This window comes from Silurus aristotelis (genome assembly GCF_946808225.1).
Source record: "Silurus aristotelis genome assembly, chromosome: 28".
NCBI classification, from domain to species: Eukaryota; Metazoa; Chordata; class Actinopteri; order Siluriformes; family Siluridae; genus Silurus; species Silurus aristotelis.
The window spans coordinates 17,128,870-17,143,563 of NC_139601.1; the positions used below are offsets into that span (position 1 = coordinate 17,128,870).

The window sequence follows — 14,694 nt, forward strand, 5'->3', positions numbered from 1 at the left end:
CATACACACACACACACACACACACCTTTCACTCTTATATACACATACACACACACACCTTTCACTCTTATATACACATACACACACCTTTCACTCTTATATACACATACACACACACACCTTTCACTCTTATATACACATACACACACCTTTCACTCTTATATACACATACACACACACACACAGCTTTCACTCTTATATACACATACACACACACACACAGCTTTCACTCTTATATACACATACACACACACACACACCTTTACATTAGTGTACACATGCACTCTTATTTATGTTTATCATATACACTGACCTTTACACAGTGTAAAGTGTGTGTGTGTGTGTGTGTGTGTGTTAGAGCAGGTGGTGGAGATGGCGATGAGTGCAAGTCGAGTGGAGGTCGAGGCTGATGTGGAGGAGGAGGAAAGTTTCGGCCCACAGCCTCTGACCCGTCTGGAGGTATGAGACCAATATCTACTACACTCCATCTCTCTCTCACACACACACACACACACACACACTCACTCACACACACACTCACAAGTCACCGTGTGTGTGTGTGTGTGTGTGAGCTACAGCAGTGTGGGATCAGTGCAAGTGATCTGAAGAAGCTGGAGGATGCAGGGTTCCACACCATCGAGGCCGTGGCCTACGCTCCTAAAAAAGAGCTGCTGAACATCAAGGGCATCAGTGAGACCAAAGCTGACAAGATCCTGGTGAGGAGCGAAAATAAACACACCCCCAACTGCCTCTCCTCAGCTGTCTGTCTCTCTGTGATCCTCGATCTCAGTCGCACTATCTCCATCTACGTGTGTGTGTGCGTGTGCAGGGCGAGGCGGCTAAGCTGGTTCCGATGGGGTTCACCACAGCGACAGAGTTTCACCAGCGCAGAGCCGAGATCATCCAGATCTCCACCGGCTCCAAAGAGCTCGACAAACTGCTGCAGGGTGAGAACGGCACACACACACACACACACACACACACACACACACACACACACATAAACATGGCAGAACTGAACATGTGTGTGTGTGTGTACAGGTGGTATTGAGACGGGCTCCATCACAGAGATGTTTGGGGAGTTCCGTACAGGGAAGACTCAGCTGTGCCACACACTGGCAGTGACGTGCCAACTTCCCATAGACCAGGGTGGAGGAGAGGGCAAGGCCATGTACATCGACACTGAGGGCACCTTCAGACCTGAGAGACTGCTCGCTGTGGCCGAGAGGTGTGTGTCACTGTGTGTGTGTGTGTGTCACTGTGTGTGTGTGTCACTGTGTGTGTGTGTCACTGTGTGTGTGTCACTGTGTGTGTGTCACTGTGTGTGTGTCACTGTGTGTGTGTCACTGTGTGTGTGTCACTGTGTGTGTCACTGTGTGTGTCACTGTGTGTGTCACTGTGTGTGTGTGTCACTGTGTGTGTGTGTCACTGTGTGTGTGTGTCACTGTGTGTGTGTGTCACTGTGTGTGTGTGTGTCACTGTGTGTGTGTGTGTCACTGTGTGTGTGTGTGTCACTGTGTGTGTGTGTCACTGTGTGTGTGTGTCACTGTGTGTGTGTGTCACTGTGTGTGTGTGTCACTGTGTGTGTGTGTCACTGTGTGTGTGTGTCACTGTGTGTGTGTGTCACTGTGTGTGTGTGTCACTGTGTGTGTGTGTCACTGTGTGTGTCACTGTGTGTGTCACTGTGTGTGTCACTGTGTGTGTCACTGTGTGTGTCACTGTGTGTGTCACTGTGTGTGTGTGTTATTTACACATTAATCCACTACACACACGGGAAAAACTCTTATTGTAGTGTGTGTGTGTGTGTGTGTGTGTGTGTGTGTGTTACAGGTACGGGCTGGTTGGCAGTGATGTTCTGGATAATGTAGCTTATGCTCGAGCTTTTAATACGGACCATCAGACTCAACTGCTCTATCAGGCTTCAGCTATGATGGCTGAGTCCAGGTAACACACTCACATTACACACACACACACACACACACATACACACTCTCTCTCTCACAGACACACACACACACAGGGCTGCTGCAAACTTGGAAAAACCAGCAGGTTACACAGCGAATCCCCCCCCCCCCCCCCCTCTCTCTCTCAGGTATGCACTGTTGATAGTGGACAGTGCCACTGCGCTCTACAGGACGGATTATTCAGGACGAGGCGAGCTCTCGGCCCGTCAGTGTCATTTGGGACGTTTCCTCCGCATGCTGCTTCGTCTCGCTGACGAGGTGCGTCTTCTAATCTACACTTTACACAGAGACTTCATATCGTTTATCATCTCACTGAGCTTTCTGGGGTTTTCTTTCTGTGTAGTTTGGCGTTGCTGTGGTCATCAGCAATCAGGTGGTCGCGCAGGTGGACGGGGCGGCCATGTTCTCCGCAGATCCTAAAAAACCCATCGGAGGAAATATTTTAGCGCACGCCTCTACCACCAGGTCAGAAACCTCATCAGTGCACTGTGGGCGTGTCCCAAACCACACACCCTATACACTATATAGTCCCTTATCATCCCAGTGTGGGCGTGTCCCAAACCACACACCCTATACACTATATAGTCCCTTATCATCCCAGTGTGGGCGTGTCCCAAACCACACACCCTATACACTATATAGTCCCTTATCATCCCAGCGTGGGCGTGTCCCAAACCACACACCCTATACACTATATAGTCCCTTATCATCCCAGCGTGGGCGTGTCCCAAACCACACACCCTATACACTAAATAGTCAAGTCAAGTCAAGTCAAGTTTATTTGTATAGCGCTTTTCACAACAGACATTGTCTCAAAGCAGCTTTACAGAAAACAACAGTGAAGGTGAATGGTGTGCGTTTGTCCCTGATGAGCAGCCGTGGCGACAGTGGCAAGGAGAAAACTCCCTTAGATGATATGAGGAAGAAACCTTGAGAGGAACCAGACTCAAAGGGGAACCCATCCTCATATGGGTGACATCAAGAGTTTGGTCATAAATCTTTCAACAATACAGAACAATTTGTGATCATCATAGATCCAGCATCAGCTTCTCCATGCCAGGGCCTTTAAACACTCGGCATCTACTTCTCCATGATCATCCATAGGTCCATAATCTTCCCGAGGTGAGACGTGACTGGAGCTGGCCAAACCTCAGGAAGCCTCGGGATGGGGAGAGAAAGAGAAGCAGTGGAGAGGAATTAGCGTAGCTGCTGTTCATGATATTAACAGCACAAGTTGATAATGTGCATGTGATCAGATGTTCTGGAGCACAAGGTTGTGATGTGATGTGTGTGATGTGTGTTATGTGTAGGCTTTGCTAAAAAGATATGTTTTTAATCTACACTTAAACTGGAAATAGTCCCTTATCATCCCAGCGTGGGCGTGTCCCAAACCACACACCCTATACACTAAATAGTCCCTTATCATCCCAGTGTGGGCGTGTCCCAAACCACACACCCTATACACTATATAGTCCCTTATCATCCCAGTGTGGGCGTGTCCCAAACCACACACCCTATACACTAAATAGTCCCTTATCATCCCAGTGTGGGCGTGTCCCAAACCACACACCCTATATAGTCCCTTATCATCCCAGTGTGGGTGTGTCCCAAACCACACACCCTATACACTAAATAGTCCCTTATCATCCCAGTGTGGGCGTGTCCCAAACCACACACCCTATACACTAAATAGTCCCTTATCATCCCAGTGTGGGCGTGTCCCAAACCACACACCCTATACACTATATAGTCCCTCATCATCCCAGTGTGGGCGTGTCCCAAACCACACACCCTATACACTATATCAGTGGTGGCCAACCAGTCAGAGACCGGAAACCACATTTTTTACTGGGTTACCGCAAAAAAACACATCATACACATGGGCACACATGAACATCACCCATCCCTTCCTCTTACACACACACACACACCTCTGCTCAGCCAGATTTATTGTAAATATCATACACCAACATAATGACAGTCATTTTCAACAATGAACACTGCACTGTCTCACACACACAAACTCTGTTTAACCAAGTCCACAAACAAAAATATAATAATTTACAATAGCGTTTTTCTTTTACTCTGCATGTTACTTAGTGGGACTTTTGGCATCCTTGCCTTAAACAATCCCCTTCAAATCTGCCTCGTATTCCGTTGTTTCCACTCGAAGCAATTCTTTCACATGTGTGTCAGTCAGTGTATTTACTATGTAGTCCATCATTGATATATTATGGGTGTTTCCCACACCATGTTGCCTACATAGGCCTTATAACTCATGTCTCACACTGTGACTTGTCCCTCAGGCTGTATTTGAGGAAGGGGCGTGGTGAAACTCGGATCTGTAAGATTTACGACTCTCCCTGCTTACCCGAGGCCGAGGCCATGTTCGCCATCAACGCAGACGGAGTCGGAGACGCTAAAGACTAAAGAACCACCGGTGTGTGTGTGTGTCAGGCTGAGGAATCTTTTGGTGTGTGTGGTTGGGGGGGCTTCAGAGAGAGGGCATTACATTTGTTTCAGTTTTTCTTTATGTTGATAAAACAATAAACTACATTTCAGTTTTTTTTCTGTTCGTCATTTCTGGATTTTTCTTTGTACTTCTTTCTGTATATAAAATGATTAAATGTTTTATTGCTGCTCGTGATCACGTGTGTTTTTAAGTTTGATCTAATGTGTGAAAAGCAGTCAAACCCTGTCAGTTCAGTATGGCACCGTTATGGGTGAGGTACAGAAACCACGCCCCCTTATGATGATTGACAGTGCCAGTAAAGGAGGCATGCTCTGTGCTAACAGTACAGGCCACGCCTCCTTCACTACATCTGGATGTTATAGGCCACACCTTCTGCACTGGTATTGAGCACACAGGCCACACCTCTTTTTAAAATCTTATATCTGTATAATATTACAGCAATACCACATACAGACTGTATTATTATTGTCAGGTAGAGTTTATTTCCTTCGTTACACACACACACACCAGTTACACCTGAAATAAATACTTTCATTATGTAGTAAATAAAACACACACACACTGGTCAGTTAGCAGGATGTTTCACATCATCTACTCATAAAACGTGGGTCCCTCAGTAGGTGACCTTCTCCTCTTGGTCAGTTTTCATGTTACACACTCGAGCTTCCATTGGAATGATCCATTATGGTGTATGGGGGGGGGGGGGGTCTTTACACCTTTTTAGGTGGGCAGTTGATCAACCCCTGTAGCTCCGCCTCCAATCCTGTGAGCTTCGCCTCCTGTGGATGTGTATATGATCATTTCAGTAATCTGAACTTCACTTCGGGCCATAAACAGTGACGCGCAACAGCAAAGCGGGGCTACGTCACCTGGTGGGCGTCCGGGGGGGTGTCTAACGCCAGGCCCGCCCAGTTCCTCGCTTCTGATTCGTTCCCTAAATCTTTATGACACTGAAAATCACACGGAGGATAAAGATATAAAGGAAAGAAAAAAAGAAAGAAAGGGAGGAAAGAGGGAAAGACGAAGGAAATGTAAACCTTGGCGATGTAGAGTCTCACTGCTCGGGAAAATCCTGGCTTCAGTTCCTCGGCCTACACACACACACACACACACACACACACACATCAGGGGCAGTTCTGTGCTAACAGATCTTTTCTAACATGTTGGTGTTGTACAGAGCTGTGTGTGTGTGTGTGTGTGTGTGTGTGTGTTGGACCTTGAGGAAGTTCTCCAGAGCGTGTTGCAGAGAGGAACATGGAGGAGTTTCATAGATAGCAGCTGCTGCCTTCTGCTCCAACCATGACAACCTGCTGATCTACAGAGAAACATGGAGACGTGGGTCAACTCTGCCCCCTAGTGGGCATCCTTGGTAATCCTTCACATTGGTATTAAAGTGTGTGTGTGTGTGTGTGTGTGTGTGTGTGTGTGTGTGTGTGTGTGTGTGTGTGTTTTACACACACCTCATAGCACCAGCAGCCCAGCAGGTAGAAACACAGCGGGTCATCGTCTCTCAGTGCCAAAGCGCGATCCAGGTGTTCCTGACCCCACACACACACACACACACACACACACACACACACACACACACACAGGTTGTACAACTGACCAGATACAGAGAACACCCACTAAATCAAACACACAGACACACCTTCAGGATGTAGCTGCTCTTTAGTTTACTGTGCATGCTGCCATGCTGAGACGTCTGACTGGTCAGCACAGCAAACCTAATACACACACACACACACAGGAAAAAGGATGACGTTTAAATACATATGTCGTGTGTGTGTGTGTATCAGACATTTACCATTTATGGCAGTTGGTGTTCAGTGTGTTCCTCTGAAGCACAGACTCCGCCTCCTCACGACCTGCAGGGTCACAGGTCACATGCTCACAAGTGATGAATACACAATTATTCCCCATAATATTTACGTGTGAGTGTGTGTGAGAGTGTGTGTGTTCACCTTGTTCTGCGTAGCTCTGCCTCTCTTCCTCGTCCTCTGCAATCTCGCACATATCGTTGTAGGCTCGAGCCAGTCGCCATAGAAACTCGGCATTATCGCTGTACTGAACACACACACACACACACACACACACACACAGTTATCACAGTTATATTGAATGATTATTGTTATTGTTATTGTTAGTATTAGTCACCAGAGGTTTGTTCTCCGTCAGCAGGTTGAAGGCTTTGTTTTTTTTCCCAGAATCCCCGGCGTGCAGGACATCACACTGAGACAGCAGCAGGGAAAGTTCAGGACCCAGCAGTTCTTCATCAGCGTCCACATCATCATCCTCCGTGTGCAGCTGGTCCGGCTGCAGGGTCAGAACTGTAACGCAGCTGCGCTCCTCCTCTGTACACGATCACAAACCAGGGATTTAAATCGTATCATCTACGCTAACGCTACGCTAACACCGCTCTCACCTTCGTCCTCCTCATCGCGGTCCTCGTCTCTGTCCGTCTCTCGGTCCGTATACTCAGACTCCGCAGTTGAATAAGCAGTCGTGTATCTATGAACACACACACACACACACACACACACACACACACACACACACACACACAGTTAAAGAGCCCCAGCTGTGTCGGTCTGCAGTGTATCTCTGTGTGCAGTAGGGGGCGTGGCGGTGCGGCGTACCCGCCCTCGCTCCGAGTCGTCATCCCGTTACTCGCCGTGAAGTAGATGGAGCTGGAGCTCATCGAGTCGGAGCGCCCCCTCGCCGGGAAGTGCCGCCGCCGCCGCGACCTCTGACCCTCCGCCACGCTTTTCCTACAGAGTCACACAGAGACACTTACAGCACACACGTGTGGACGTGTGGACACCTGACCTGCTCTACAGTTCACCTCCATCAGCTGTTATAATGAGCTCCACAAGATGTTCTGCTAGAGATCCAGACCACGCCTGATGGACGGATTTGATTGACAGGAGACTGACCTGACGTCCTCGATGATGGTGTTGGCGATGTCCCTCAGACCGCTCCTCAGCTCGGCCACTTCACCACGCAGAGTGGAGACGCTCATCATCACCTCGTCCAGCGTGTTCCTCAGCTCAGCGTGCTGCTCCGGGGTCAACCCACTCAGGGCACACGCTAGTACGGCTGCACACGCGCACACACACAGTGTCATTTACAGTATCACGAAATATATATATACTGTATATATATATATCCCCCGGAATCCCAGTCTCCGTACCTCCACTGTCCTGCCCCAGGCCTGTCCTCATGTCCTGTCCGAACCCTGCACCGCTACGGGACGCCACCAGGCGGCGCTCGCGTCTCCTTCGCACCATCTCCTTAATGAGCAGGAAGGCGATCATACCGGTGCTCACAGTGACCCCGATACCGAGCCCGATCAGACCGTTCCGACCCAAAGCACTCATCCCTCACCCGGACTAAACCCGATATAATACCGATCTGTACCGAACCGAAGGTCCTGCTCATCTGCACAGAGTCACGTGCGCCTCGGCTGCAGCACGTGACCGGCACGCCGTGCGCGCGCCTCGTATCCTAGTAACAAAATTACTTCTACTGTTATATATATATATATATATATATATATATATATATATATATATATATATATATATATATATATATATATGTATATATCTCTCTTTGGGATGAACCGCACGCGCCGATTTCGTCACGTTTCTCTCACGTGCAGTCCTGTGCTCGGAGCTGATAACGATGCTGCGCTACACTTCCGGTTACAGAACTCAGCTTCTTCTTCATCTGCTGCTGTAACGAACTGAATTCGACTGTTCACGCGAAATCCGCACACACTTTCGGTTTAAAACGGAAAGTACCGGTCTGAGCAAAACAACTGCGACGAAGGAACGAACTGCTGAAGAAAACGCGTTACAGCAGCGCCATCTAGTGTCCTGGAGTCCAGGAACCACACATGCGCGTGCGCAGTATCCGTTCCGTACCGTTCCGACTGTGTGCGTGTTGAACAGTATCCGTCCGTGCGCATGCGTAGTATATGTGTAATACGAGACGCCGTTTCGTCCCTCCGTGCGCATGCGCAGTGTTGATCCTGTATCCCCGGCTAAGCAGTGCAGGAGGAAGGAGTTCGGTTAAAAACTGTTTAAATAAAAACAACACCAAAAGAAGTAATTACAGTTTATTTATTCCACGTGGTGATTTAGAGGCGGTGAAAGGACGAGAGATGGAAATCGGGACGGAGATCAGCAAGAAAATACGGGTATTTTAACCATCTACAAGAGCGCGATTAGCTTAGCATAGATTAGCTGTGTTTCGCTAGCGTAGTGGTGTGTGTGTGTGTGTGTGTGTGTGTGTGTGTGTGTGTGTGTGTGTGTGTGTGTGTGTGTGTGTGTATATATAATAATGCTCATTTACATCATATTGCTATAGGCTAGTTCATTAAAACCCGTGTATATATGTGTGTGTGTGTGTGTGTGTGTGTGTGTGTGTGTGTGTGTGTGTGTGTGTGTTGGTGCAAGAGAACACAAGAGTGTGTGTGTATAACTGATTACGTGTGTGTGTGTTTCAGGCGGCCATTAAAGGGAAGCTGCAGGAGTTGGGGGCGTATGTGGGTGAGCTCTTTATATACACTATTGTCTGGCTGTGTGTGTGTGTGTGTGTGTGTGTGTGAGAGAATATAGGAGTGTACGTAACACTGTGTGTGTGTGTGTGTGTGTGTGTGTGTGTGTGTGTGTGTGTGTGTGTGTGAGAGAATATAGGAGTGTACGTAACACTGTGTGTGTGTGTGTGTGTGTGTGTGTGTGTGTGTGTGTGTGAGAGAATATAGGAGTGTACGTAACACTGTGTGTGTGTGAGAGAGAGAATATAGGAGTGTACGTAACACTGTGTGTGTGTGTGTGTGTGTGTGTGTGTGTGAGAGAGAATATAGGAGTGTACGTAACACTGTGTGTGTGTGTGTGTGTGTGTGAGAGAGAATATAGGAGTGTACGTAACACTGTGTGTGTGTGTGTGTGTGTGTGTGTGTGTGTGTGAGAGAGAATATAGGAGTGTACGTAACACTGTGTGTGTGTGTGTGTGTGAGAGAGAATATAGGAGTGTACGTAACACTGTGTGTGTGTGTGTGTGTGTGTGTGTGTGTGAGAGAGAATATAGGAGTGTACGTAACACTGTGTGTGTGTGTGTGTGTGTGTGTGTGTGTGTGTGTGTGTGTGTGTGTGAGAGAGAATATAGGAGTGTACGTAACACTGTGTGTGTGTGTGTGTGTGTGTGTGTGTGTGTGTGTGTGTGTGTGTGTGTGAGAGAATATAGGAGTGTACGTAACACTGTGTGTGTGTGTGTGTGTGTGTGTGTGAGAGAGAATATAGGAGTGTACGTAACACTGTGTGTGTGTGTGTGTGTGTGTGTGTGAGAGAGAATATAGGAGTGTACGTAACACTGTGTGTGTGTGTGTGTGTGTGTGTGTGTGTGTGTGTGTGTGTGTGTGTGTGTGTGAGAGAATATAGGAGTGTACGTAACACTGTGTGTGTGTGTGTGTGTGTGTGTGTGTGTGAGAGAGAATATAGGAGTGTACGTAACACTGTGTGTGTGTGTGTGTGTGTGTGAGAGAGAATATAGGAGTGTACGTAACACTGTGTGTGTGTGTGTGTGTGTGTGTGTGTGTGTGTGTGTGTGAGAGAATATAGGAGTGTACGTAACACTGTGTGTGTGTGTGTGTGTGTGTGTGTGTGTGTGTGTGTGTGTGTGTGTGTGTGTGTGTGTTCTTCCAGATGAGGAGCTTCCTGATTATATTATGGTGATGGTGGCTAATAAGAAAAGCGCTCAGCAGATGGCTGATGATCTCTCACTGTTCCTGGGCAACAACACCATCAAATTCACTGTGTGGTACGACAACTACACAACTACACACACAACTACACAACACCATCAAATTCAGTTTGTGGTACGACAACTACACAACACTATCAAATTCACTGAGTGGTACGACAACTACACACACCTACACAACACCATTAAATTCACTTTGTGGTACGACAGCTACACAACTACATACACAACTACACACAAGAAACTAGACCACAAATACACATGCACCTACACACCGTTAAGTTCAGTGTGTGGTATGACAACACACACAACTACACATCATCTCCACATACACAATGCCATCATTCCATCTACACAACTACACAACTGCTGTATTCACTCTACACATTTATCAGGACATTGTTTATTTCTCAGTCACTGATGATCACGGTTGTGTAATGAGTGTGTACAGATGTGTGATTGTGTGTCACAGGTTACATGGAGTTCTGGAGAAGCTCCGATCAGCTGCAGTGGGTACGACACACACACACACACACACACACACACGGAATACATTGTATGTGTATATAATTTGTGTAGTTGTTGTTTATAATTAGTTGTTGTGTGTTTAGAGCCCGCCTCTCTCCGCACTAAGCCCCTTCCCTTGGAAACCAGCGTGTCCAGTCGAGAGGAACGTAAAGGGGAGGAGTCTCGGTCTCTGGCCGTGTCCAGCTCACGCTCTGATAGGTTAGAAGGACGAGTCTCTAGCTCCGCCCACGAGCATCATGGAAGGTAAATAAAGATTTACTAATTCAGCTTTGCTCGCACACACACACACACCCCGTTACTAACACTGTGTTTTAGGAGAACGTCCTCTGACCGCTCGTCCTCCAGACTGACCTCCACAGTGAAGCCTCTGCTCGAACACTCGGCCGAAGCAGTGATCGACATCAAACCTAACCTGGAGGATGATGACCTCATCAGCCATGACCTGATCGCCCACGACCTCAGGGTCCCTGCCTCCGTGAAACCCCGGCCCTTAACCGGCCGGTCTTCCAGTCGTGGCTCAGGAAGAGCCGAGGAGAGTTACAGGCTGCCCGAGGTCACGAGAGGTCAGGACAGGTCCAGCTTGGTTTATGGGCGGAGCTACAGAGACGGAACCAGTAAGGTGAGAAGGGCCTCATGAATATTATTATATATTCTAATTACAATCTTAAATATTCATGAGACGTGTTCCTATTGGATGATGACTTCGCCGCAGGACGAAACATCACGTAAGAGGAAAGCCCCCGTGGCGAGCTCGGTGGTCCGCATTCAGAAAGCTCAGGAGCGAGGAGAAGAGAGCGAGGAAGAGGAGGAAGACGATGAAGATTACGGCGTCCAGAGTCGAGTTTCTCTCCCACCCAAACCTGAGCGCAGGTGTGTTCCTCTACATCACGTCTTTTCAGTTCACCTGATTCATCCCACACTCAGGCTGACGTGTGTGTGTGTGTGTGTGTGTGTGTGTGTGTGTGTGTGTGTGTGTGTGTGTGTGTGTGTGTGTGTGTGTGTGTGTGTGTGTGTGTGTGTTACAGACCATCTCTGCCTCCAGCGAAACAAGCTAATAAGAATTTAATCCTGAAGGCCATTTCAGAGGCTCAGGACTCCATCAGCAAGACCACGACTGCGTACACCAGTGAGTTTTACGCACACGCACACGCACGCACACACACACACACACACACACACACACACACTAAACCCTCTCATGTTTTGCTCAATCTGATCTGGGACTCTTGTTTGTTTGGGTTCCGTTGCCATGGCAGTCCCGCAGCGGCAGACGGTTCCAGTGGCGCCAAGAACCCGCGCGGGGAGCGGCCCCGTGAACCGAGCCACCATCCGAATGGTCCAAGAGCACCTGCACGAGCTCCTCCCACAGGAAGCACATTACACACGCCCACACGGTGAGACTCCGCCTCTTTATCTTTCATTATTGCAGAGGGATTGAGTTGGTCATGTGATCATCTGTTTCTTCTCTCCTTATCCCTCTTTTTCTCTCTCTAATTGTCTCTCCATCCCTTTCCTTCTCTTGCTCTCTTCCTCTCCCCATCTTTCTTTGTCTCTCTTTTCCCATACCTCTTATATTTCTCTCCCTCTCTCACCTCTCTCTCCCTATCTTTTTTTCTTTCTTGCTCTCTTTCTCTATCCCTTTTTAATCTCCCCATCCCTTTTCTTTCTCTCTTTCTCTCCAGTTCCTTCTCGTTCTTTGGCGTCAAGACTGCAGCAGGAGGTTCCAGAAGACGAGAGCAGGGAGCAACAGCTTGGTAAGATATATATATATATATATATATATATAACACACACACACACACACACACACACACACACACACACACACACACACACACAGTAAACAGTAAAGTATTAAGATGATGGTGTGTGCTCCCATCGTGACATCACTTCCTGTTTCCTGTGCAGAGCTGCAGCTGTTGGAGCCGTTGAGACTGAAGGCCCTGGATACTCGCTCCTTTATCATGAGGAAGCCAGAGCTGGAACAGAGTCCTCCAATCAGGAGCAGGCAGGAGCTCGTCCCTCAGGAGGAGGCTCCGCCCACCACACCACGCACAGTACAGGCCAGGTGAGGGGGGGGGGGGGTGTAGGAGGAGGAGGAGGAGAATGATGATGATGCTGATATTCCCCCATGTTCCTCCTCAGAGAGAAATGTGAGAGCAGTCCGAAGTTCATCGTGACGTTAGATGGAGTTCCGAGTCCTCTGGCCACACTCACTGATCATGACATGGACACTGAGCACGTCCCCAACACCACCACCATCATCCCCTCAACACCGGTTCATCTCACCATGACCTCTCACCCCTCATACACGGGTGAGTGTACACACACACACACACACACACACACACACACACACACACACACAGAAAGTTTGGACTGATTGTGTAACTGTAATCCTACACAACACTTATGTTATTAACACTACTGTTATCTTTCTTTCTCTTTTCCTTTCAGATGGGATGATGATGATGAACGAGGGAGAGGGAGAAGAACCGATGGACGAGGAACCGGTGCAGGTGAAGAGACAGAAGGTTCCGGAACGCTGCAGGTTCTGGCCGGTGTGTAAGAGCGGAGACGAGTGTGTGTACCTCCATCCTACAACAAACTGCAGGTGTGTATACTTATACACACAAACACACACTCACACACACCTTACAAAAAAAACCAACAACCTGTGTGTGTGTGTGTGTAGGAAGTTTCCCAACTGTGTGTATGGAGAGAAGTGTCTGTTCATCCATCCCAACTGTAAATACGACAGCAAGTGTTCCAAACCCGACTGTCCATACACACACGCCAGCCACAGAGCCCTGCTGCAGCCTCCTAAACCAGGTGTGTGTGTGTGTGTGTGGGTGTGTGTGTGTGTGTGTGTGTGTGTGTGTGGGGTGCACTTTCTCAGCTGTTATCTGTACAATTGTCTTCATTTGAATTGAAACCAGAAGTGGGCGTGGTCTATGAAAAGGTTGGCATTAAAAAAGTCTAACCTGTGTGTGTGTGTGTGTGTGTGTGTGTGTGTGTGTGTAGCAGCTGCTCCTCAGTCGAACAGTGTGTGTCGTTTCTTTCCCGAGTGTAAGAGGACCGACTGTACATTCTACCACCCTAAAGTAAGTTTTGTGTGTGTGTGTGTGTGTGTGCTTTATTTTGTGTAAATGCAGATATAAAAAAAAATCATATGTAAATAAATTCATTAATTAGTGTGTGTGTGTGTGTGTGTGTGTGTGTGTGTGTGTGTGTTGCAGCCATGCCGCTTTGCATCACACTGTAATCGTTCAGGATGCACTTTCTACCATCCACCAGCCTCTGTACCACCCAGACACGCCCTCAAGTGGACTAAAGCACAGACCAGGTAACTAACACACAAACACACACACACACACACACACACACTCTCCCGGGTATTTACATGCAGTAACACTGTGTGTGTGTGTCTGTGTGTGTGTATTGCAGCTAAAGAGGACGTTCGGCTCCTGAACACCGCAGAACCTCAGGATTTTTTTTTTTATTTTGTTGTTCATTGTTTTTGAAGGTGTTGATCTGAAACTGTTGTGTTTTTTTGTAGTCCCTTCATCGCGGCATTAAATGCCACTTTGATCTAAACCCACTGTCGTCTTCTTCAATAACCAGTAACAGGTGTGCTGGTGTTTTTAATCCCGACTGAATTCCCGCTTTCAGTCGGAATCTCAGGCTCGTGGTCTGATCAGTCGGTCTACTGCCTCTGACCTGAAGCTTAAAGAACATCAGGCACAAACCAGTTATTGTTACAATACTGTTACACTGTAGTTACACTTGTTACAGTGCAGTTCCGGTGCACCTTCTTGGAAATGTAAAAATGTTGAATTTTTCACCCATACAGAGGCTTAAATCTCAGCTCTGGATCATGACGAAACGAAACTTTTCACACCACTGTGTTTGTTTTTTCAACATTCCTAATGTGCATTGTGAATTTAGTGATTATTTGAAAAT

The 14,694-nt window shown here is 47.8% G+C and overlaps 4 protein-coding genes across 6 annotated transcripts in view; 3 read left to right on the plus strand and 1 right to left on the minus strand.

The window, feature by feature from the left end:
• flvcr2b (FLVCR choline and putative heme transporter 2b) overlaps nt 1-2,462 on the plus strand; it is a 69,113-nt gene extending 66,651 nt beyond the window's left edge. The window contains exon 11 of the transcript XR_014532302.1: nt 2,447-2,462. The gene's annotated coding sequence lies outside the window, so the exon portion shown is untranslated. The remainder of the gene's footprint in view (nt 1-2,446) is intronic.
• Nucleotides 1-4,611, plus strand: part of rad51 (RAD51 recombinase) — a 16,773-nt gene extending 12,162 nt beyond the window's left edge. Inside the window, exons 2-9 of one of the 2 annotated variants that reach the window (XM_083534538.1) lie at nt 364-459; nt 579-716; nt 830-947; nt 1,042-1,228; nt 1,831-1,944; nt 2,093-2,222; nt 2,308-2,429; nt 4,271-4,611. In XM_083534538.1, the coding sequence (XP_083390664.1) occupies nt 364-459; nt 579-716; nt 830-947; nt 1,042-1,228; nt 1,831-1,944; nt 2,093-2,222; nt 2,308-2,429; nt 4,271-4,394 (1,029 nt within the window). In that variant the 3' untranslated portion in view covers nt 4,395-4,611. Of the gene's footprint in view, nt 1-358; nt 460-578; nt 717-829; nt 948-1,041; nt 1,229-1,830; nt 1,945-2,092; nt 2,223-2,307; nt 2,430-4,270 lie in introns of both variants that reach the window. The other variant, XM_083534539.1, reaches the window with a different exon arrangement.
• A 288-nt stretch (nt 4,612-4,899) lies between these two features.
• rmdn3 (regulator of microtubule dynamics 3) lies at nt 4,900-7,814 on the minus strand (the record flags this gene model as incomplete). The annotated part of the gene is made up of 13 exons (XM_083534517.1): nt 4,900-5,216; nt 5,307-5,387; nt 5,475-5,528; nt 5,654-5,752; nt 5,898-5,975; nt 6,086-6,161; nt 6,242-6,302; nt 6,399-6,501; nt 6,592-6,788; nt 6,860-6,945; nt 7,074-7,205; nt 7,371-7,533; nt 7,628-7,814. The coding sequence occupies 13 exons, from the start codon at nt 7,812-7,814 to the stop codon at nt 5,148-5,150; spliced, it is 1,386 nt and encodes a 461-aa protein (XP_083390643.1). The 3' UTR covers nt 4,900-5,147.
• Nucleotides 7,815-8,416: 602 nt separating this feature from the next.
• Nucleotides 8,417-14,328, plus strand: zc3h14 (zinc finger CCCH-type containing 14; the record flags this gene model as incomplete). Of its 2 annotated transcripts, none has more annotated exons than XM_083534455.1 (17): nt 8,417-8,638; nt 8,948-8,990; nt 10,146-10,260; nt 10,676-10,716; nt 10,815-10,974; nt 11,047-11,350; nt 11,444-11,601; nt 11,757-11,857; nt 11,988-12,125; nt 12,414-12,485; nt 12,640-12,799; nt 12,877-13,046; nt 13,189-13,345; nt 13,427-13,563; nt 13,756-13,835; nt 13,971-14,077; nt 14,179-14,328. In XM_083534455.1, the coding sequence occupies 17 exons, from the start codon at nt 8,417-8,419 to the stop codon at nt 14,180-14,182; spliced, it is 2,169 nt and encodes a 722-aa protein (XP_083390581.1). In that variant the 3' UTR covers nt 14,183-14,328. The 2 variants fall into 2 exon arrangements, with proteins under 2 accessions (XP_083390581.1, XP_083390582.1); XM_083534456.1 differs by having other exon boundaries at nt 13,759-13,835.
• Between the last annotated feature and the right edge of the window lie 366 nt (nt 14,329-14,694).